We start from the raw sequence: 24,877 nt of genomic DNA, 5'->3' as shown, positions 1-24,877 counted from the left end.
GAGCCGATAAAATTCAGTGCGTGATAAGTGTGTTCAGCGGCTATTCGGCAGCCATCATCACTGCCTAGATGTGTTAAAAGTGAAAGGAAGAGCGAAATAATTTGATCGCGACCCCCGGAGAGAGGAAAGTTTAACGCTTCCTTTTCGCACACCGTGTTCATTGTTCAAGTGCTGTTACGCAAAAGAAGGAGGCCAAAAAAAAAAAAAACACATCACAGATTGCATCGGAACCGTACCATCGAGTGCAATTTGTCGAGTTAAAGCACAACCAATTCGCAGGTGGTTCGAAACCGGCGTAAACTGGAGTGAAAATAAACGTCAACGAAACCGATGCGGCCGAACAGTGAGCAAGAGCAAATGATCCTTCTTCAATGAGAGCAGTCCCCGGAGCCGAGCAACTGAAGCAGGAGTTATCACCATGAGGACCCTCGATCGACCCGCAGCCAGTCTGCTGTGGTCAACATGCCTGTTGGCCTTGCACTTTACGATACCAGCCACCGATGCCGCCGGTAAGTGTTCCACCTTGCCGTTTATTTAGTGCGATCGATTTTGGCCACCTTCTGTAGTCGCAGCGCGTATTAAACCGCCACCAGCGCACAAGGATTATCGGGTTGCGTTCGATTGCGGCAAATGATGCAATTAGCTCAAAGTGACATTAATCGAAGCGAAATGGTAGCTAAAGTGGTTGCTGACTGTTTGTCCGTCGACCGGGAAGGCGATCTCGGTGCCATTGTTGAAATTGAATTTACGCACCAATCTTTACACACACTCGCACTAACACTACGTTTAACGTTTTAACGTCGACATATTCGACTCAATTCGATATCGGTGAGTGTTTTTGGACATTTCTTTTTGCTGATATTGGTAGCGTTTGTTTTCTTTGCATACACAGCCAGATTGTGTTGCTGTAGTGAATATTTTACAATAAAATCAACATTACGGTCGATAAAAACACGTACCGAAAACAAGCTGCTCAAGGTGTACATTTCTCATTGATCGGAATGTCCAGGAACATTACACTTCTGACAACCATGAGCTTTTATGATGGGAATAAAAATGGCTTGTACTACGGTCGTAAGCCCAAATTTTGCAACTGTGTGTAAAATTTCATTAAATTATGAATTACTGTGCGTCTTCATTTCATTACATGTATTTCTGACATGATCAGGAGCCTGACATTTACCTTCATATTATACGATAACCTTCGAATGAATGTTTCACAGTTCAATCTGATGAATTACGGCATATTTGATTACCGGGTAATCGCCCATCACATTCAACTAGCCAGCATAAGAAGGAGACTGTATGTATCCTCATTTTGAATAAAATTAAATCAATCTAAAATTGACAATTTGTTCGATCGCTAGCAATTACTGGATATAAATTATTTGTGTTACCAGCGTTGCGCTGAATTGTGTGCACATTTAATGTATTCGCTTTCGCCGCTGAAGTTGAAAGTTCATGTCGATAATCGTGAAAAGTCATAAGCCCACCCCCCCCTCTGTGTGTCACACTTACCAACGAAAACAAGGAATTCTGTAAGACCTTTTTGATCTTTGTATCGTTGTATCCCATCTTATGTAAAGAACATTTATTTGCTATTTTTATTTGCATTCCATCGCTGATTATTCCGGATGTGTGCAGTGAGCCTTTTTTTTATCAAGATGGATTAACCCATCGACGGCAATTTATGTCTCTCGCGTCTTCCCGCTGCGTGTTTGATTCCTTTTGTGGCATCCTATCTCGTCTGACAAGCGAAACAATCGCCACTCACCACCCGCTAGACTGTTGTGCTGAGCAGATGGCCGTTGGAATGGGATGCAGTGGGTACAATCGAATTGCATTGATGCATCCCCTGACAGTACAACAGACAGTACAGATATTATGCAACCGTTCAGCAATGTTCCTTCGTCATCGGATGGCTGATTTTTATGTTTATCCTTTACCTTTTACACCATCACTGTTCTTATCGGAAACATCTCAAACAACACGCTGATTGTACTTCATATTGATGCACTTTTTATTCACTCTAATTGTCATTTTATTGTGAATTTTCTACATGATTCGATCATGTGTTGTCCTTCAACAACAAATTCAACGTGATAAATTGTTTTCCAAAAACAAATCACGTTCAACAGGAAAGTTAAAAGTAGTAACGCTGTTCGGTGTGACGATACGTTGATGTATCGATCCGTCGAGCGACCGCTTCGGTGCGTGTCACCACGCAGTAAATCATCAACCCCATGTCAAATCGCATCGTTCGTTTGGTTATGCATACACGCTAGCCATGTTGACCGATGGCTATGCATTTAACACCTTGTAAGGCACAAGCCGCAAGCGATCTTGGCCAGCGAAAAGGGAGCTAATTAAGCTTTGCATTCGCAATAAACGTCGTCAGCTATTGCGCACAGTGTACCATCATTCTGGTGCGTTTCGCGTTCTACTTATAGATATAATTTGAATTCTAAACGGTGCCGGTTGCGGACGAGCATCATTATGCGTCGTCTAATGGGATCCCATCGTTAGACCGTCGCTGTTGCTCACGTTTGTTGACACCTTCGTCATTTCGGTCCGGCGTGCAAGAAGGGATCGGTTGCACCGCGCACCGGGGGATCGACTTAGGAGCCTTTTGTAATAATTATCATTAACCGCCAATTACTCACCATCAAGCAGTGCAAACGTGTTTAAGCTATGATTTATGAAACTGGCTGGCACAGCTACCTGGTTCGCTCCAAGGTTGACATTGTTTGATCTGCAAAGTAATCTTACATTCGGAATCTTTAGTAGCATACGCCATCGTTTACATGGGAAAAGTTGTGATTCTACTATAGAACGATGTATTGACATTTTTGCAACAGTAAGCTTGCTCATTTACAAAGTTGTTTGCAATGTTTGCAGATTGTAGCTACTGTTGTTTTAACACAACACATCATTGAACTATTTTGATACTTAAAAACAATTTCTATAAAATCATTTATTTTAATAAATTAGAGCTAAGTTGAACTCAAACTCGAACTACGCTTTGAAATGAAGAAGATACACGGATTTCCGTTGCCCACAGGAAGGACATCACTTCTACTGGCCGTGACAATAATAACACCCTTCCAATGTAGCACAGTCTTTGAGCTAACTTGAACCGGATGGAATAAATAGTCGGATCAGGCTTTGTTGAGGTTTAACGATTTTATGCTGAGTAGCTAGTGAAGAGGCCGTTGCTGCTTCTTTTGTAGCTGATACTAAGTGTGATGATATAATTGGGCAGATATCTTGATTCGTTAGCTTCCAGTGAGTTGTAATGGATCCGTGTGAGGAACGATCAATCTTACTGACAATCACCGACTTACGCTTGTGCTATAATGCAGATCTGGCAGATTGGCTGTTCATCAGATTGGCAGCTAATTGGGAGCGGTACTGGAAAACGATTGGTCGTACCCTCGAATGGTTTGTCCCGTTGTTAGTTTCAGGAGGTTGGGAGTCCTTCAACCGGAAATCAAACCAACCAATTCTAGAGAGCCTATCAAAAATCTTGCGATTATGATCTACCCAATCGCTCGTGAAATTAAACTGAAAGTTATGTTAGCAATTTGCTGGTTGCAACTAATCACTTCGATCAACTTACTTGCTACTACTTAACTTTGAGACAGCATTGAGCATTAAGCGCTGTCAATACAATCCAAGCAGAATCGTTCTTTTTTCTCTTACCTCCAAACTGCAACTCATTTGTCTTCATTTGCCTACCAACATTTCCCACGCTGTACAGTGCTCCATAGCCTTGATCGAACATTTTTGTGGGTGCTCGGTTGAGACATAAATACTTCACTAGCTGACCACTGAAGCCCATACGTCAGCGGTGAACACTCATCCGGATCTTTGACGCTCAAGGTTTTGAACTACAAGACGAAAGCATTTGTGGTCTGACTATCGTCTGATGGTTTGTATATGATCATTGACTGATCACGACAAGGACACGAACAATGGCTTGCTTACTGCTCACATGTGATTAATACAACTATTAATCTACATTACGAATGCGTTTTTTGCTAGCTTTTACCTAATGAAAATTACAACGCATTAGAATGAAGCTGACTAATATGTTACATGAAACGGGAAGGTTATGGGTTTGTTATGGAATTTGTTATGTTCAAAACACGATACTCATATTGCGTTGCGGTAGATCGAAACAGATAATCGAATTGCCAAGATGCTGTTTATAGTTTACATCATGTGTTGCGTTCATTGAAATCCTTGTAACAGTTATTCCTTTACGATTTAGGCTGCCTAGACAGATATGGAATGCTCGTTGAAGTTAGATCTCACATTAAAGATAAAAAGTTTATCCAAATTAATGCTGATAAGTGCACACTCTTGCTAATGTTCAGAGAGCAGACTTGTACAGTTCTTTCCTAAACTGTAGGACCATCTAATATTTCTAATATTGTTCAATATTGCGTGAATTGTATCAGTCAGTACACAAAAAATGGGGATGTTGAAGAGCTCATTCGTCCATATCATGTGTGTTTTATTAATATGTAACAGTTGTAGTCGTGAACGCATGAATTGTATTAGTGACGCCTGTACATGATGTACTAGTTTAGAATTGTGTCTGCACGTAGAGATGAATAATAAAAGACTAGAGTTCTTTTATAGGGATAAAACTAATGGTAAATTAATTTATAAAACAATGCACATTTGTTCCAAGACATTTCCTTATCCGAGCTGAGAAAGGACACTTTCTCCCGGGTTATACATGTTTGTCTTCTATATGATAATGACAACAACATTAAATATTGTGCTACAATTTCAGCATTATTGTTTTAATCATTTAAAAGATCAGACAATGCTGCAAACATCCCCAGTAACTGTCACCAGTTTGAAAATTCTATAAAATTCAATATGTCCTATAATTTTGACAAGAAGTGTGTAACCGTTGTTGTTGTATATTTTAATGATGACCCTCGTACTGGTCGTCAGAAGATCATCCTATGGTCATTTTTCTTCGTCCAAACCATCGTGAGCAAACGGCAGTTCAGGGTTATAGTTCCAACAGTGTGACTAATCCTTGCTTCTGAAGAATTTAGTCTAAATCCATCAATACTTAAGGCGATCAATATCAGCAGCTCGTCTCTGAGCTGAAATTAGTTTGAGTGTATCTCTGTTGTACTTCTCGCCTTTGTTATTACTGGTTTCGATCGATGCCCTTTTGTCTGATGGTGCATAGAAAATCACAAAACGTGGACAAGATGTGAAGGTTGCTACGGTGGCTTGAAGACGACCCTCTGCAGTATTTACTGCAATTGTTTATTCAAATGAGCTGCACATTGAACCAAGCTGCAAAGAAAACATGAACAGCCATCAGCAGATCACGAAGTATAGAAGCAATTCAGAACGTCTTGATGAATAGCCATAATCTATAAAGCTTCTTCGTTTCCTACTTATTTGCCAGAAAATAACGTGGAATTATTGTTGATTGTGAAATAAGAAGTTTATGAGAATGCATACGAATAACACCTCCTCCGTTACCTACCTTCAACATATCTTCAAGATCCTTGTAGCTAATTGTGATAACATCAACGCCTTTTCATAAAATGGTTTCATTTGTGGTTTCATTTGATTTTCATTGTTTCATCTTTTATTAATTTTTTCACAAGTAATAAACGCAACAGCGACTTTTTTTATAGAAACCAGTTTGTTTTTTTTTTTTTATTTTATAACAGTTTACCAACATTTTAGAAAGCGCCGTTTCGATACGGATCGATTAACAGCTTTAGTTTCCTTTTAAAGCTCTAGGTATATCATAAGGTTTTGTAAATCGTTTAGTATTGTCAATTATTATTATTTTTATTTTTACCGTTAATGATAAGTACAGAATATCATAAGCAAAAATCAAAATGTTTTGAATTATTCAACAAATAAAAATATCCTGATTTTGTTAACTAATTTCAAGGTACATAAATCCATTTGAGCTGATGTTCGGTATTCGCTATTGTAAATTTTTATTTTGAATGGCAATGAATTTTAAATTCCTTAAAATATATTTACCATTTTATTGGCATTGCTCTTTGCGCTCTTTTCCAGTTTATAATTTGTGTTATTCCCGTATTCGCTCAATGTACAACGCTGCGACCATTTATATGTGCTTTTTAAATTGCTTGGCAGGCTCACTGCTCCGCCCAATAAATGAATACTTAATTATACGGCCCAAAGATTAGCTCTGCTCATTATGCTGTCCTGGTTTGCTGGGAGCAGCTTAAATATCTATCCAATTAAGTTGAGCAAAAAATGCTCACTCACTCAAAAGCTTCAGACATTCGTTTTGGATTTTTAGACTGTCGACCAAAAAAAAAAAAAGATCGCTGATTGAATTATTTGGACATGCAAGAAGAAGTTGGCCAGAAGATGGAATAAGAAAAGAGCAGTATATTGTACAAATAACAAACGCGCTTACAATGTCTATTTTAAATTTCGCCCATCCATGCGAATCGATTCGTTCATTAATAGAGCAAAGAACCTAGACACGAGTTGCGAGCGTTCTCGTCGAATGGGATAACACGACCTTGAAAACGTTTATTAGAGATGTACATTCCATCCAACCCGTTCGACACAGGGATACCGGCACGCACGTTTGAGAACCGTGACCTGTCAGACAGGATCGTCCGTCTATGGCCATCTACATCCGGCTATGGGATCTAAGCCGGATCCGCACGAATATGTATCGACATCTTGCCCGCCGAGAGCCACTTAACGTTCATTCCTGTTTGTGTTGAAGCGTGTAGCACGTGTAAAGATTGCGCTCGTTGCTGAATAAAATTAATTGAAAAAAAAAACAAAAAAAAACACTCACACACACACCTCAAACGTTTGGAAAACTGAGAGCATTAGTGAAACATTCGAGCACATTGGTCGTTGCCAAGATGTACACGATAAACGTGCACTTGCCAGTTGAGGAATTGCATAACTCGGTGCACCGGATGGTGGCTAAGCGAGGCGAGAATGCGCTGCCATTCCGTGTGCGCGTTGTTTAATTGTGCCGATGAGGTAACACTCAGGGAATTGTTAATATCTCGGCGCATGGCTTTGCGGAATATCGAATATGCGAATACGAACCGAAGGTATTGGACATTCCGTGCATTGTTTTTGTCCATTTTGGATGTGCAAACACAGGTTAAGGTGTAATTAGCGGAATCTCTACACCTTATCGTTTGCCACGGTTGGGCAACGAATCGTAAAATATTTTTTTTACTCTGAGAGCCATGATTGAAGTGTTGATAAGGTGGTAACGGATTGATTGAATTAATTGAAGTGTTTAAAATAATTTAAAATTCTCAACTATCACTAACAGAGAATGTCTGGTAATTTATCTCAGGTTATTAATTTAGATTTAGAATTACATTAGGCTGAGGTCATAAATGATGAGTAAAGAAAAAAAAAATATACCAAAATCAATTAACCAAATATGCCCACAGATAATATTCATCAGGGATATTTAACGATAACTTCAGAAAATAGGTATGAAATTGCATATCGACTTCAATTTTCAAAAAGCAAGCTTTCGACACAATGTTTGTAGCTCGATTATTTGCAGCAGATGAAGTAATACAATCATTTGGAAGATCGTAACGACATAAAGGGCACCGCCAACACAACCCGTAGCCGATCGATTTGACCCATCCATCTATCTGCTTGAAGGAGGCAGTAAAAAGACATTTTCAATCTCAACAGCAGCTGCTAATGCAAAAAAAAACGCCATAATGCTTTGTCATTTCCTATTGAACTCTGAGGTGTTGGGCGGCTCTAAAGTATCTGGCACACTTCGGTCGTAGCTCGTTGATTGCTCCTCCGAGCAGTTGCGTGTAAGGTGTGTGGGATGTACGAATTAAAAACAAATCTTCCTTCAATCTTGTCGTTTTTTAATGGGATATGTCACGAATATTGAAATTACTCCGTTTGCATGTTTATGGATAAAGACGACGACAGTTTAAAAACACGACGACAGGTGAAACATTGCTTATAATAAGCGGTATTACATATGTGTTAAGGAATATGTTGGCTTTCAAGAACGACTAAATAATATTCTTTACAGCAACACGACATCTCGGTCGTACTGTTACAAATCTTCAGGACACTACCACTGACGGGATCGCAAATAATTACCGTTCTCGCAGCATACATCTGTGCCACCTGCTGCACATTTTGGCCTTCGGATGGTTTTTAATTAACTTCGTAATGCATCACCATGTCCGAAGCCAATACCTACTGAGAGCTTCGTTGGAATTTGTCCACAGTTATGACAAGCATCTCGATTAGAGGTATTTTAACGAACGCCGATCGAAGCTGCACGGAACCGGATCTGTTCACCTAATGGTGGTACATTTTGTTAGCGCACCTCTCCGTTTCCCATTCTGTACTGCCGTACAATGTCTCTGTATATGGTAGTGTTGTTTTTTGCCTTATTTTTTGTCTCTTTCTAGCACTGCTTCTATGCCTAATGCCTAATTGATAGAAACGTAAAGCTTAGCGATTCGCACGGGCGGCACATAAGATCTTTCTATTGCATCCTTGCACACTGCAATTGCGATCCGTTGAATGCGTCGCCATGCGTGAATCAAGCAGTTCGAACGGTTGCAGTGACTTACTGTATGATATTTGCGAACAGTTGTGCATGTGCCGTACCTTAGCGTGAATAACGTTCGCCTCAATGGCTTGCTGACCTATACCCTTCGGTGGCACTTTATAAGCTGAGCTTATTCACTATAAAGCATCACCTTCTCAGGGCCGAGCAAGGGACCCTACTGTGAGTGAGTGTTGGCATAAAAAGCATTCACCACACTCCTTTTTTACGAGACCGATTTAATGGTCGCACAATAATAAATGCGCTGCAACATGCTTTTTTTACCGTAAGCCATCCTAATAATTGAGACATAATCGTTGATCTTAAGACGATTCGGCGGGAGGTGGCTTGAGAACGAATTGGATTTATTTTATCGACCGCTTCATAATGATTAAGAGTCGAATGTTTATGATTTCGTTTGGATGGTGGAATAACGAGTCTACATTTATTGCACATTGCACATTTATGCGTGTTTTAATGCGCTGCAGTTATTCAAAGTTTTTATGATATTTGATGAGTTTTATTTATTTGTTATTATCATTAGCAATAGTCGATACAATGAACTTATTTTTAATACATAAGGTTCATGGTCTGGGCATGCCAAAATGAATAATAAAAAAGCTGGAATTCTTTTCAAAATACAGACTTTGGCAAAATACTGCTATCATCCGCCGATATCGCCGAAAATCGGAAAAAAATTGCCGACAACATCCATCAACTCACCTTCTAACGAGTTTGTCCAGTACGATGACCATTTACGTCATAATGTTGGTCACTTCCAAATACAATGAACCGGACCTAGTGGATCCAGCATGTGCGTGCTGGGTAAAGCCAGGGGAAAAAACAGTCGAAACAAGTCAGGCTCAGACACGTGTTGATCTTTAACACCTCCCATATCTCATGTGTGCAAAGTTATTTTCATTAATATGCATTTTGGATCCTTTCAACAACCGTACATACTCATATAGTACATGGATCAGCTTTTTCATTTTAGAACGTATCACATTCCAACGTGACAGCTGAATGTGCGTCTTATGATGTTGGAAGGAGCCTAATCATCACAGACCGTACCAGTTGGCAAGGTAGCACGCGACCATCAAACTGTTCGTTCGGCGGAAACAAGCGCGATGTATTGTGCGAAACCGTTGAGAATACGTTCGCATTAGATTCGTGATTGACGGCAATTCAAATTTTATGATACGCGAGATACTTGAGCAGTTTTAGAACAGTACTGTGAAGATTTTGTTGCTTGTTTCCTCAATTCATTCTTCGAGTGCCTTTGGAACGCCGTGGGATTGAACACAAGATTTATGGTTCATGTTTTTTTTCCGGTTTAATCTTTGCCTGATTTCTCTTCGTAATGGCGTTTGTTTAGAAAGACTTCTGCATTTCTGATTTAGCGCCTAACAATACTTGAGTAGAAAAAGAAGTAAAAATAAGCAACAGCTCCTATAGTTATGGGTGGTCCTGTTGATCGTTTTTTTAACCCAATTGAACAATCTTGCCACTAGTTCCTGGTACCTTCGAACATTTGGTTGACTATTTTCTTCCAGAATTTGGCTGCTTCATTAATTCCGCTGTCAAAAAACACCTTACCCGGTACCCATTTTGGCTATCTTCATTACGCCTTTTACGATCATGTTACACCCGTTGAACGACCAACACGTCGTGCAATCTGTAGCACTTGATCAATCATTCTTTGATGAATGATCACCACACCGCACAGCTAGGAACGTTTTTCGTGTTTTATCCGCGGGGGAGAGAAACAATTTGCGCTATCGCAAATTATTCCCGCTGGCAGGCGGAGAAAACAATCAACCGATATGAAATAAACTGGTTTAACATGTTCTTCGGGGTAACGAATTTTTCTGACCATCTTACGCATTAAAGCGTTCCGACAGATTTATTCAATTTGTTGGTGGGAGTTATATCGTAGTTCTATGCCTATACAATCACTCCCACATAAAGTGAAGCACACGTCCAGCGTTAGATTATCGCCCACTGGAAGAGTGATGTTATATACCCTACCTGTTTATCGTAAATTTAAACACCACTTAACCATACGAGTCATGGTATAAAATAAAGGATGGTATTCGTATTGAACGATTTGATTAACAGTTTTGCATTAGTGATACCTTGAGCGTTTTGTTCGTTGAAAATTTTCCCCTAGCCAGACAAACAATACACATAAAATAGATCAACGTAATCAATTATGTAGAACAATTATGAGGTACAGGTCGATATATAGACTCAAAGGTTGACATATCGCCCGCCTGGTTCGTGACGACGGCTCTGTATTCGTGCAATTATCGCGTATTAAGTGAAAGGCAAATCGTCAACAAGAACCTGATTCCATGTTTCGTTTGACCCTTGGAGGCACGCTGTGTGGATGTCCACCAAACCTGTGCCTAGTTGCTTTATGCTGCTGCTACCAGGATCGTGCAGCTACGCATGCAAGAACGACCCGATCGTTCCAGTGTCGAGCAAACGTACATTTAAAAATGGTTGGTTGGTTGAAATGGTCAGGCCATGGAATCCGGTGCTACAGCTTGTCCCCGATTCTACACGCCCAATCACTTGACAGGGCTCCAAGCTGTACCCTAGATTTGCATGCGTGCATCGAGGTCTGCGAGGTTCGTCCACACGCAGAATTATTCGTCCGGACCGTACAGGACCAGACGCTCGGCAGGTCCTTTGCCGTTGGTCAAACAACTGTTTAATGGAAGTAAATCAACCGGCACGATCCGGCGTGCATACTCGCGTGGATCGAATGGAAATTCACCAAATACTCGATACCAATCCAATAGATTATTCCTCCCTTACTTATTGGAATGTGAACGAGATCCAATTTGGAGTTGCATTCGTAAATCGAAAGTCATCATAGGCGAGCCTTGTTCGGATCGAATGTTCTGGCAGTCTACAGTTGGTCATGTGAGCACTAACGTAGACTGTTTTTTATTTTTGTTTGCTCTATTTGCACTCAAGCACGTTCATTGAGGGCTTCAGGCTACACTATTCACAAGTATATATCACTAACGATGGGAGGACTTGCTCGCGGTGATGCCAATTTTAAGGTGTGATTTTGGATAAAAGCCTTCAAACCTCGTTTCTCACATAATGCCGGCGTGACAAAGCGAATGGGAGGAGATCTGTTCAGCGATTGGATTTGAGCGAAATTGATTCTAAATTGTTCAAGCCCAAATGAGACACTAAAGCCTTTTTGATTGTGTCAATATATTAGCCTAACAGGATTTGTAGCCATTCCTTTTTTGGAATCAAATAATCCGCATGTTTTAAAAATTTTCCGTACCACATTTTATTTGTTATGAAAGTCATTGTTGATTATTAGTTTATCAATCTATGTGATATTTGGCATATTTGCTTGTAAACTACTAAAGTCGAATTCGATTTCATTAATACATGATTAATTAACAAAAGATTACATAACGTGTTATGAAATTATTTATTTTGTCGATGAATTTAATTCAATTTAATTGTGAAATAACAAATTTCTAAAAATCAGATTTTTTCACCTTCTTGTTAAATTTGTGCGATCGGTGGATCTTTGTTTCTCTTTGTATAAATCTTAAAAAAACGTAATTACTATTATGAAAGGAATTTGTTAACATCCCGCAGCGAGAATAGATTAATTTATTAATTTTCGACGGCCATTAGTCACAACTCCTTCTTTTCCTGTATTTTCTCTCGTTGATTGAAGCTTCCGTTTCATTTCCTATGTATAGAACAAAATTTTTCTCAAGTCAGAAGATTTATTAATTCTCACGCCCATATGAAAGCCATCAACGTGCTTGATCCCGGATGCAATATCAGCTGCACGATCTGTGGAATATATCTGTGAACCGGTAGCACTTAAGTAGGTACCCACACAAAAGTCGTAATTAAGCCAATCCAAATTGATCCGCCACACAGAGCTCCGAAACACAGTCGCAATGCTTAAGCCAGGAATATTTGCAAGACATTCAAGCGTACCTTCAAACGGTTCGTCATTGTTCTTTTTTGTTTCTGCATTAACTTCGTTTTACAGTTTTACGATTTCGCGGGCCTGGAGGTTTAAGACTGTCTCGCGAAATCTGTCGTGTTCCATCTGACAAAGCCAATTTTATCCCACCTCAAATGAAAAGAACGCTTCATATGCCGAGGTAGCGAACGTGCCCGGTGACGAAAATGAACATAAAAGATTTTTTGCAAATCAAGCTCACCGACCGTAAACCCAAGTCCCGAGGGCTCACCACAGATGAGAGAATACCGGCAATCTGCACATGAGTGTAAGGTTATTAAAATTTGACCACTAAGGTCACCCCTAGCAATGCGACCATCTATTCAGACTTAACATACAGTAATCGGACCATTCAACCTATTCGGACGATGAGCGGTCAAAGCTGGGGTTACTCGCTCACTGTTGCGAAAACATATAATCGTTAGCTTGGAAGATTTACGATCAGGTAATACGAAACATTAATCAACCGATATCGGTGACATGGAACAGTAAATTGTTCCTTTTGCGGAGACATTGCCAAAATAAAGACCATTCTCTGCACACACCTTGCACATATTGCGACGAGCGATAAGACTCGATCCCTTCCAGAGTAGGATTAGGTTTGGTAGTTATGTGTGTTGAACAATTTACTGCTTACTGCTGGTGCGATGAAGATTAACTGTTTATGTTACTTATATAAAAAGAGTATTTTTCCCATATTGAGCCAACGCGAGTGTCCTGTGTGTCGCCCCATTCCCAAATGTGCACCCTGTCCATTCACTTGCCTTGACCCGTTCTCACGATCAGATCTTGAGTGTCGGGTTTTAAGGTAGCCTAAGTCTTAACCCGCCACCATTTGCATGTCAGATCGGCCACATCTCGATCGAAAAATCTAAACTGACCCATTCTGCATAAAAATGTCTCAATTTCACCTTGTACCTTTTTTTGTCGTTTCCAGAATCCAGTTTGATGAGCCACGTCGAAAAACAACGCTACGACGGATGGTACAACAATCTGGCCCATCCGGACTGGGGAGCCGTCGGTAAGTAGCACGAGCACCGCCCTTTCCTCATGGTTTTATGATTTATCACACAGCGCTAACTGCCAACTGGCACGTAGGACTATCGCAGCGGGGGTTTCCCTAAAAATGCCCTAAAAATATTACAAAAAAAAAAAACATCCAAGACACACTCGAGACTTTACCACAGTGGAGTTATTCTCCAATGCAGTACACACGGTTTAAGTTGCGCGCTGTACGTTAACGATGCCCATGCTTAACTGGATGCCTTTCAGTGTGCCTGTTGTGAACCGTAAATGCAGATATATTGCGATATGTCACAGAGCATTGTACGATTTTCGCAGCGATCGCTCAATTTTCGAACACACCCGCTCAGTAGGACGCCTGCATTGAGTTGTAAGAACTCCCGCGTAGTTTCGAAACAGGGTTTGGTCGGTAAATCCGTACGCTAAGTTTATTTTATTACATTTTAAGCCTTGTTTACTCGTATTCCCGCTTCTCCGGCTTTGACTGGAATTAGCGCTGATCAGTCGAGACGCGTAGATGTAGATGTAAATTTTAATTATTTATGATTATCGGCCATCAATGTTGGGCGAGGGAACACTGATCATGACAATTGATTGCATCGCGCAACGATGCGGGCTCGGAAATTGTTCTCAATTTTCCCACCGTTTCGTCTGGCTAATTAGTGAACGTGACTGTGTTGTACTTTGCACCGTCCGCAATTCATAAAAGGCTTGTGAATATTTACGATACAGGATAAGAGCACAAATCTGGCTGATAGTGCAGTATTGCGTATTTCAACATCAACGCAAATAATAAACTTAGTTTAATTAAAACAATCACTTAATGTAACCGCTGAGCGAAACATATTAATTTGTCACAGTTTTTGTGTGTAATGACATCATTATTTTGAACATAATTAATTAATAATTAATTAATTGGATCTCATTCCTGTCATTAAACGAGAGCGTTACACATATTACAACAATGTGTAACGCTTATAATTGATAACAAAATCAGAAAATAAAAATTGATTTTCAGATAATTTTATACTTCTTCTCACAACCGCACGAAACAAAATCGATTAACACATACGCACTACAATTCCACATCCACACACTACTAGTGCAACACTAGTGGCACGTGAGCACAACCCACCGGCAAAGTCACGCGACTTGCATGTGCACGGTGCCCTGCAGTGTGGTGCAAAATGTAACAAAATGTAACCTGTTCCCGCCACATGCACACCACCGGTCACAACGTCGTTGCGGTAGTAAAGGAGTGACTCTAAGCCATGCATCATTCGACGCCGTGCTAGTCATCGTCTCTTTGACGCGCAGGTTCGATTGGTTCAAACGCCCATTATACCATTTCGAGGATCGAAACGGCCCAGCTGTCTGAGTGCATTTATCGAGGGGGTTAAAATTCAGCGTGACTTAATTGGATTAAGCATACCACTAGTGCAGTGGTTGTTAACTTTGTCTCTATCTCTAAACCCCTCCCCATACGTTCTTCGCCCGTACCCTTGGTGCATTCTTGCATTCGTTTTTTTTTTTTGCGTCGAACCCCCGGACAGCTTTTAAGCACAGCTCGGCAGGATAGATGAATGGGCGGATGGATGGATGGATAGATGGATGGTTTGCCTTGATAGGGTGCACCCTCCTTAGTATCCTGTGATGACTAGCAATGGGTCGACCCATGCTTCTGGAGCTACTGACGCAGCAGGAGGCACCGGCACTAACTACGTCCTACGGAACTCGTTTTGTTTCGTGTCCCGCAACAGCAGCAGCTACTAAATTATATGAATAATACCCCACAACGCGTGCGTGTTCAACCATTGGCGACACGCAGTTCCAGTTTTGATGAATGATTCAAAACATTGTCGAGGCACCTGTCGTAGGGACACATACCTGCTAAGGCATTTAATGTGTGTGGTTGTATTTTGTTAAAACAGTTGTATGGCAGTATTTACATTATATGTCATAAATTAATAAAATAGGTACATCATTCACTCATTCATGGTGTCATCACTTCTATTTATTGTGACTTGTAGCAAACCATAATATACAAGATGCTGGAATCCATAGTAAATTAAAAGGATACGAATACGAGGAAAAATTAAAAAAAGAAAAATTGTTGAATTGTTCATAATGTTGAAATAATCGTACTCCCAACAGAAATTAGAAAATTTAGGGATACAATGAAATCCGTAAATGCCGCAATGTTATAACAACTGCTGTGTCGTCCTTACGAAAATACAAATCCCAGCAATGCGCTAATGGTATAGTGTGAAAAGTATATTTAACTCAATAGATAAAAAATAAAAATAAATCGTAAATCGTAAACCGAATCCTCTTTATAATATCGTTTCTACTTAGTATCCAGGGATTGAATACTTCTTTTTACGTTACGCAGCACACACAAAATTGTCATTCCTTCGTTTATTTCAACAATTCAAGTAAATTTTACTAAAAAGTAATCTTTATAACAGGCTTTTGGGAAAATTTGTAATTTGGGATGAAAAAATTGAATTCCACATACAAAATTACTCATCAAACCATTACAACTGTCAAAACTTTTTAGATTCGCGTATCTCTAATTGGCATAACTCTAATGAAATGGCTATATTTAATTCCCGTCTCGGAACCGTTTATATTCAGTTAAATTTAATGTAAATGTACATAAACGATACAAAAAATATGACAATCATTAGACTCAAGAACTATTTTATGTAAACCAAAATAAATTGATAGTTAAAATATTGCTATTCAAAAAACATATTTTATAAACGTATTCATTTCATCAGCAATAACAGTGATATTAGTTTTAATATAGTAGATATTTTTCATGGTGTAGTTGCGAAAAGGCAAAGCCGTGTATCTCAGATGGAATATCATTGTTATTGTGCATTTCTGTTTGACGAGGTAATGACGAATAACTTTATTTTAGTTTTTTTTTGCACGACTTTTTTGTTTCCTGTAGAACCTTTTCAATAACCTTCAATACCCTCACAGTGACCTTACTTTAGTAGATCTTAAAGGTTTAAGCTCTTAAGCGCACGAATTCCTTTCCGCTTCTCTCATCAGGATAGACGTTCAAATTCTGCACCGGGCTTATTGCATTATGAAACAATTCACCCGGTCGTAGTCATTTATAAAAGTCTGAAAGAAATAATTGATGGTCCGCTTGCGACTGACCTCGAAATCAAATTTAAGCTCATGCTGGACGTGTAAACGATATGACTGGTGGGGTGTAGATGCTTTGTTTTGCAGTGCGATTTTGTGTGTGTTTTTTTTTCTCCAGTAGACAGCTTTCTCAATTCCTTTCGGAGGAACTTTGTGCTGAAAAGCTTATTTCCATCCAGTGATCAATTTACCATCTCGTGTGATTGTATCGATTCCTTCTCACCGACTGTTTTGAGTGGATTGTTGCCAAATATAGAATACGCTGTTCCCAAAAAAGGAACAAATGCATTAATTGCAGTATCTTGTGTAAATGAAATAGTTGACACTTTTATTTCTATTGTGTTTTCTACCTTATTCGATAGTGTTGATGGATTATTTAAAGGCTTGATGGATTATTTGAGACATGATTAAGAAATATACAAAAATAGTGCAACAACCCTTCTTTGATTTACTTCAATGTACTCTACACTGTACTCTACAACTTAACTTAGTAAATTGGAAAAATATAAACATCTTCTACAAAAAAAAAACTTTTAATCAAAACAGGAACATAACATTTGTATGTAGCTTTAAAGCGTGTTTTTGTTCCTCGGTAAATGAGTTGTCACAAAGCTTCATGCTGTTGAGTGGACGATAAACATGCATTATGCATGTTTACTAACATTTCGACCCCTCAGGTGCCAATTTACTCGTGCAAAGTTTAATTATTTTTATCACCTTGCTGACACATTCGACGCTAATCTACGGCATTGATCTAGATACCGGCGTGCCTGATAAGGCCAGCGGTGCTGAATATGTAACAGTGGCAAGAGTGTAGAAATTATACGAGAATTTATGTCGTGTTTAAAAAAAACAGAACAAAATACACAGGTTTTGCTTTACTCATTTCCTTTTTCTTCCTTGTTTCAATGTAGCATGTAAGAGGTACGAGTGTGTTTTAGAGGATCGTAATTAAGTACCATCATAAATTTTGTGTGGCTTGTAACAAATCTTAACGCAGTGGGAGCTAATAGTAATTCATGCACGATATTGCTTATTCTATTCGACCACACGTGTTTCGCTACTGTATTATACCGTGCTTAGTTAAGGCACGGTCGTACAGCATAGTGTTGCATATGTGCTAGTAGATTTACACCGACAACTATCGGTGCATAGTTTATCGCAATGTACTCGACGCTAGCGTAGCCTGTTAAGCCTCTTCTCTGCTTGGTTTTATCCACACTGTGCTGCTGAACCTCCCTTGCGTTGGTTGCATTTTGTAGAAATATTGAAATTATGGTCCAAACAGACAGAAACGCGTGTCATACCAGTCGTAAAGCAAAGCCCACCTAGGTGGCTTACAAAATCCAGAAGTGAGAGTGCATTTGCACTTTACACTAATAGCACACTGTTGCTTAACCGAACCAAAGTACCGTCTCCATCATCAGCGCAGGAACCGTTAATGGACAATTTAGGAATAATTATTATTTATGAGCTTGCCATTGACATTGAACGGCTTCCGTTTGGTAGTTTTTGCCGTCTCGCCATTCTGTGGCTTCACGCTCACTTAGCGAATGTCAGCCACTTGCTCACTTCCATAATTTCAACGGCAACAACAAGAAGCAACAAGAAAATCATCATCCATTAAGAAAGACCTATCCCTTAAAATATGCAAATTAGCGCAAGGTACATGCCAATTAAGCAGCGCGTTGCCGGGAAAGGCGATACAAATTGGTGTTACAGCATCTCTTTGTATTTTGAGAGAGATTTTAGACTTTGGTGGTAGCGTTCTACGCTTTAGAATGGCTGAGAAACATGTCCAGTAGAACAATTGTTTTGATATTGATACTAGATTTTTGCGCTGATTAGCACAGTATTCACACAAGGAATGCTTTTGTAATTGTGCTCATGGAGGCGCCCGGTGGCAAGACAGTTTTTATTAAACTACCAAAAACGTGTAATTTTTTAAATAAATTATGTAGAATATACCATTCCTACACATTTGCGCTGATGTTCATTATCTTACTTTTTCCACAGATAATCACTTGACTAGGAAAGCCCCTTCGGCGTATTCGGACGGTGTATACGTGCTGGCGGGTGCCAATAGGCCCTCGCCTCGCAAGCTCAGCAGACTGTTCATGCGTGGCACAGACGGTCTGCCTTCGATGGAAAACCGTACCGCTCTGCTGGCCTTCTTCGGTCAGGTGGTAACGAACGAGATAGTCATGGCGTCCGAATCGGGCTGCCCGATCGAGATGCACCGTATCGAGATCGAGAAGTGTGACGAGATGTACGATCGAGAGTGCCGCGGTGATCGATACATCCCATTCCACCGGGCGGCCTACGATCGCAATACGGGCCAGAGTCCGAATGCGCCCCGCGAACAAATCAATCAGATGACGGCATGGATCGATGGAAGTTTCATCTACAGCACCTCGGAGGCATGGTTGAATGCGATGCGATCGTTCCAGGACGGTGCGCTGCTGACGGACAAGCAGGGAACAATGCCAGTGAAGAATACGATGCGGGTCCCACTGTTCAACAATCCCGTGCCGCATGTGATGCGGATGCTCAGTCCGGAACGGTTATACTGTGAGTAATCTCAAGCACTCCACGTTATTAAACAAGACAAAAGTATAATCTCTCTTTTATTCCTTGTGAATAGTGCTGGGGGATCCTAGAACAAACCAAAACCCAGCCTTACTCTCGTTCGCCATTCTTTTCCTGCGTTGGCATAATGTGGTGGCCAAGCGAGTTCGACGACAACATCGCGATTGGAGTGATGAAGAGATTTTCCAACGAGCGCGCCGTGTCGTAATCGCTAGTCTGCAAAACGTTATCGCCTATGAGTACTTGCCAGCCTTCCTGGACAAGGAGATAACACCGTACGATGGCTATAAGGCCGATACTCATCCAGGAGTAAGCCATATGTTCCAGGCCGCTGCATTCCGATTTGGACATTCTTTGATTCCACCGGGTCTCTTCCGACGCGATGGTCAATGTAACTTCCGGCGCACTAATATGGACTTCCCGGCTCTGCGTCTTTGTTCGACATGGTGGAATTCTAACGTGAGTTTTTTACTTCATAATACCTAAGGAAACAAAATAATATCTATTCAATTTATTCACATATTTCAGGATGTGCTAGACAATACGCCGGTGGAAGAGTTCATTTTGGGCATGGCTTCGCAGATTGCCGAAAAGGAAGATCCGCTGCTCTGTTCAGACGTGCGCGATAAATTGTTTGGTCCGATGGAATTTACACGGCGAGATCTTGGTGCTCTGAATATTATGCGCGGTCGTGACAATGGGCTTCCAGACTATAACACGGCACGTGCAGCTTACCGGCTACCCAAGAAGAAAAATTGGCGAGACATCAACCCACAGGTGTTTGAACGGCAGCCCGAACTGCTGGAGTAAGTGTGCCACTGATATCCATTTCTATGCTGTAGAGGTTTCTTTATAACACTCAATCATTGCTTGATCCGACAGGCTGTTGATCAAAACTTACGATAATCAGCTGGACAATGTGGACGTCTATGTTGGTGGAATGTTGGAGTCCGATGGAAGACCCGGTGAACTGTTCTCAGCTGTCATAATCGATCAGTTTACCAGAATTCGTGATGCCGATCGGTTCTGGTTCGAAAATGAAGATAATGGGTGAGTAGCACGTGCAGTACAAAAACTTACGTCCATCAAAAATATGACATTGGCATCAAATAATTTTTACAGCATATTCACCAAGGAAGAAATAGCCGAAATACGCAAGTTCACGCTTTGGGACATCATCGTGAACAGCACGGACATTGAAGGAGATGAAATTCAGCGTGATGTTTTCCATTGGAAACAAGGTGATCCCTGTCCGCAACCGGAGCAACTAAACGCAACTTTATTGGAACCGTGCAACTACCTCGAAGGATACGATTATTTCTCCGGCTCGGAGCTAGCGTACATCTACTCTTGTGTCTTTCTGGGTTTCGTGCCCATTCTATGCGCCGGTGCCGGATACTGCGTGATCAAGCTCCAGAACAGTCGACGTCGTAAACTGAAGATTAAACAGGAAGCCATGAAAAACACTGCCAACAGTAAAGTGTCCGTGGAGAAAATGGTAGCTCGCGAGTGGTTACATGCAAACCACAAGCGATTGGTCACGGTGAAGTTCGGACCAGAAGCGGCCATCTACACAGTCGATCGTAAGGGAGAGAAACTACGTACCTTCAACCTGAAGCACGTCGATGTGGTGACGGTGGAGCAATCGCAAGAAAACTACAAAGCCAAGAAACCTTACATTCTGCTCCGTGTGCCAAATGATCACGATTTGGTGCTGGAACTCGAATCAAACTCCGCCCGGCGGAAGTTTGTGAAAAAGTTGGAAGATTTTCTAGTGCTGCACAAAAAAGCAATGAACTTTGTGGAATCGAACCGTGATTTGATGCTGGCCAAGGCCGAAACGCGTGAGCGTCGTCAAAAGCGACTTGAACACTTCTTCCGCGAGGCTTACGCACTGACGTTTGGTTTGCGACCAGGCGAGCGACGTCGCCGTTCGGATGCATCGCTGGACGGTGAGGTTATGACGGTGATGCGTACCAGTTTGTCGAAGTCGGAGTTTGCAGCAGCGCTTGGGATGAAACCCGACGATATGTTCGTTCGGAAGATGTTCAACATCGTCGATAAGGACAAAGATGGAAGAATATCCTTCCAGGTATGGGATACGATCGCATTTTCTTTCAAAAAAGCTTCTTTTTATATAGATTTGGTGAATCTTCTATTTTAGGAATTCTTGGAAACCGTAGTGCTGTTTTCACGGGGAAAGACTGACGATAAACTAAGGATCATTTTCGATATGTGTGACAACGATCGAAACGGGGTTATTGATAAAGGAGAACTAAGTGAAATGATGCGTTCCTTGGTGGAGATCGCTCGAACCACGAGCGTTACTGATGATCAAGTTAACGAACTCATCGACGGCATGTTCCAGGTATGGATCTGATCGTGACATTTTCTTACGAAACTTTCATCAACGTATTCGTTCTTTTTCTCTCCAGGACGTTGGTCTAGAGCACAAGAATCATCTAACCTATGAAGATTTCAAGCTTATGATGAAGGAATACAAGGGAGACTTTGTTGCGATTGGATTGGACTGCAAAGGTGCTAAACAGAACTTCCTCGATACATCTACCAATGTGGCTCGTATGACATCATTCCATATTGAACCGATTTCGGATTCACGGCGTCACTGGGTGCAAGAAAAGTGGGACTGCTACACGACCTTCCTTGAGGAGAATCGTCAAAACATCTTCTACCTGTTCCTGTTCTACGTGATCACCATCGTATTGTTTGTGGAGCGATTTATTCGTTAGTATTATATCGTATTGATATTGATTGTTCTTGCAAGCATTATGCTGTTTTACGCTTTTCAGATTACTCGTTCATGGCGGAACACACCGATCTGCGGCATATCATGGGAGTTGGAATTGCTATAACACGAGGATCTGCTGCTTCATTGTCATTTTGTTACTCTCTGTTGTTGCTCACGATGTCGAGGTAAGAAACTTATTTAAGATATGGAAAAAGAAATTTTTCATTTAAATATTCTATCCTCCCACAGAAATCTACTCACAAAGCTTAAGGAGTTCCCAATTCAGCAGTACATCCCGCTGGATTCGCATATTCAATTCCACAAAATCGCAGCCTGTACTGCGCTGTTCTTTTCGCTGTTACACACGGTGGGACACATCGTGAATTTCTATCACGTTTCCACACAATCGATCGAGAATCTCAAATGTCTCACGAAAGAAGTGCACTTCACGTCCGACTATCGACCTGATATAACGTACTGGCTGTTTCAAACCGTCACGGGCGTTACCGGAGTAATGCTGTTCGTAACTATGTGCATCATATTTGCCTTCGCTCATCCAACCATTCGCAAGAAGGCGTACAAGTTTTTCTGGAACGCACATTCTCTGTACGTGGTGCTGTACGCATTGTGTTTAGTGCACGGACTTGCACGTTTGACCGGTGCCCCTAGGTTCTGGTTGTTCTTTATTGGGCCCGGCATAGTGTACACGCTGGATAAGATCGTCTCACTGCGCACGAAGTACATGGCGCTTGATGTTATTGAAACCGACCTATTACCCTCGGACGTAATCAAGATCAGGTTCTACCGTCCGCCGAATCTAAAGTATCTTTCCGGTCAGTGGGTACGGCTATCATGCACAGAAATAAAGCCCGAGGAAATGCACAGTTTCACACTCACATCGGCACCGCACGAGAACTTCCTCAGCTGTCACATCAAAGCGCAAGGCCCGTGGACATGGAAGCTGCGCAACTACTTCGACCCGTGCAACTACAACCCGGATGATCAGCCGAAGATACGGATCGAGGGACCGTTCGGCGGAGGCAATCAGGATTGGTACAAGTTCGAGGTCGCTGTTATGGTCGGTGGCGGTATCGGTGTGACGCCATACGCTTCGATTTTAAACGATCTGGTATTTGGTACCAGCACCAACCGGTACTCGGGAGTCGCCTGTAAGAAAGTGTACTTCCTGTGGATCTGTCCGTCGCATAAGCACTTTGAATGGTTTATCGATGTGTTGCGTGATGTGGAGAAAAAGGATGTTACAAACGTGCTGGAGATCCACATTTTCATCACACAATTCTTCCACAAGTTCGATCTTCGAACTACCATGTTGGTAAGTGCAATGTGTTAGAGAACTTTCTTGTTTAACCGGAATTAATTTGTTTGCATCGATTGTTTTATTATTCCAGTACATCTGCGAAAATCACTTTCAGCGTCTCTCAAAAACGTCCATGTTCACCGGGCTTAAAGCGGTGAATCATTTCGGTCGTCCTGATATGTCGAGTTTTCTCAAATTCGTACAAAAGAAACATTCATACGTGAGTGCATTTAGCGTCATTCATCAATCAATAACGTCATTCAACTTCTTTGAACAACATTAATTATATTTGTTTCCACTCTTTGTAGGTTTCCAAGATCGGAGTCTTCTCTTGCGGACCGCGGCCACTCACAAAGAGTGTTATGTCGGCGTGTGATGAAGTGAACAAGAGCCGCAAATGGCCATACTTCATACATCATTTCGAAAACTTTGGCTAAACGGTGAAAGAAGAAAAGCTTTCCCCACACCATCATCGTTCCGTTCTCATTCCAATATCAATAAGCTATCGTTTAACCATATGCATTCTCTTATCGATCAAAGAGAAGGTTCATTTGCTCATTGTAATTTCGGAGGCGAAAAGTGGTTTGTCGATTATTTTTATATTCTAGTTTTGAGTGTTTGTCTGCGTTTATGATTGTATGTGAAGTTTTCGATGGGCTGCAAAGAACAGTTCTAGTATTTACAATATTCCCGTTTGATTACTGCCCCCCCATCAAACGAATCCGTTTTGTTCATTTTAATGTTAGCTGTAAAACGTCCCAGATCTTGACGTCCCCCGATCACTGCTTTAAAGGCTTATTTATTCCACTTCCCAATGGAAGAAAGCATGAAACACAAAACAGCCACGTGCAACAATTCAAATGTCTATCCGGCTCACCGACAGCAAAAGTGTTGTCCACTAGAAGTTCAACTACCATTTTAGTAATAGGTATCTCCACAAGCGTATGCTGCAAACAGATCGATACAAGCAATATTCACACGGATAACTACCATTTCATGATGCGTGATATTACATATACGAATAATCGCAACTATTTGCTAGCATAAGAAAAAAGTTTGGGCTAGATTCGGTTTTGTTCGCAGGTGGCTTCTACTAGCAACTGTTTCGATAGGCGCAACTTTCTTACGCTGGTTTACGTTCAATCTCACCAACTGCCAGAAAATGTACCTTTTGCGTGTTTGTACAGCTTGTCATGTTCTGTGTAGCCGTTTGGTTTTTATACCGTTTTATTTTCATCGATATGTTGCTCTTGCTCAAGCTCTTTTACGCTGGCCTTTACGGAGTAAGTCATTGCCGTTCGTGGCGAATAAGTTAGCAAACAATGTAAATATGCATTAAAATCGTTGCTGTATTTATTATACTGTGTACACTACCAATAAATATAAGCATCCCAACAATAGTCTCATGGG

The 24,877-nt window shown here is 41.0% G+C and overlaps 1 protein-coding gene across 1 annotated transcript; it reads left to right on the top strand.

Annotated features, from left to right (window-relative positions):
- Positions 1–418: 418 nt before the first annotated feature.
- LOC128715478 (dual oxidase) lies at positions 419–23,904 on the top strand. Its single transcript, XM_053810383.1, has 13 exons — positions 419–509; positions 13,564–13,647; positions 18,828–19,382; positions 19,456–19,859; positions 19,929–20,206; positions 20,283–20,450; positions 20,523–21,492; positions 21,565–21,768; positions 21,836–22,145; positions 22,211–22,334; positions 22,399–23,482; positions 23,559–23,687; positions 23,776–23,904. Exons 1-13 carry the CDS (start codon positions 419–421, stop codon positions 23,902–23,904), a joined length of 4,530 nt encoding a protein of 1,509 aa, XP_053666358.1.
- Positions 23,905–24,877: the final 973 nt, after the last annotated feature.

This window comes from Anopheles marshallii, chromosome 3 (assembly GCF_943734725.1).
Source record: "Anopheles marshallii chromosome 3, idAnoMarsDA_429_01, whole genome shotgun sequence".
Classification (NCBI taxonomy): Eukaryota; Metazoa; Arthropoda; class Insecta; order Diptera; family Culicidae; genus Anopheles; species Anopheles marshallii.
The sequence above is the reverse complement of the archived record's forward strand: the minus strand, read 5'-3'. Positions and strand labels throughout refer to the sequence as shown.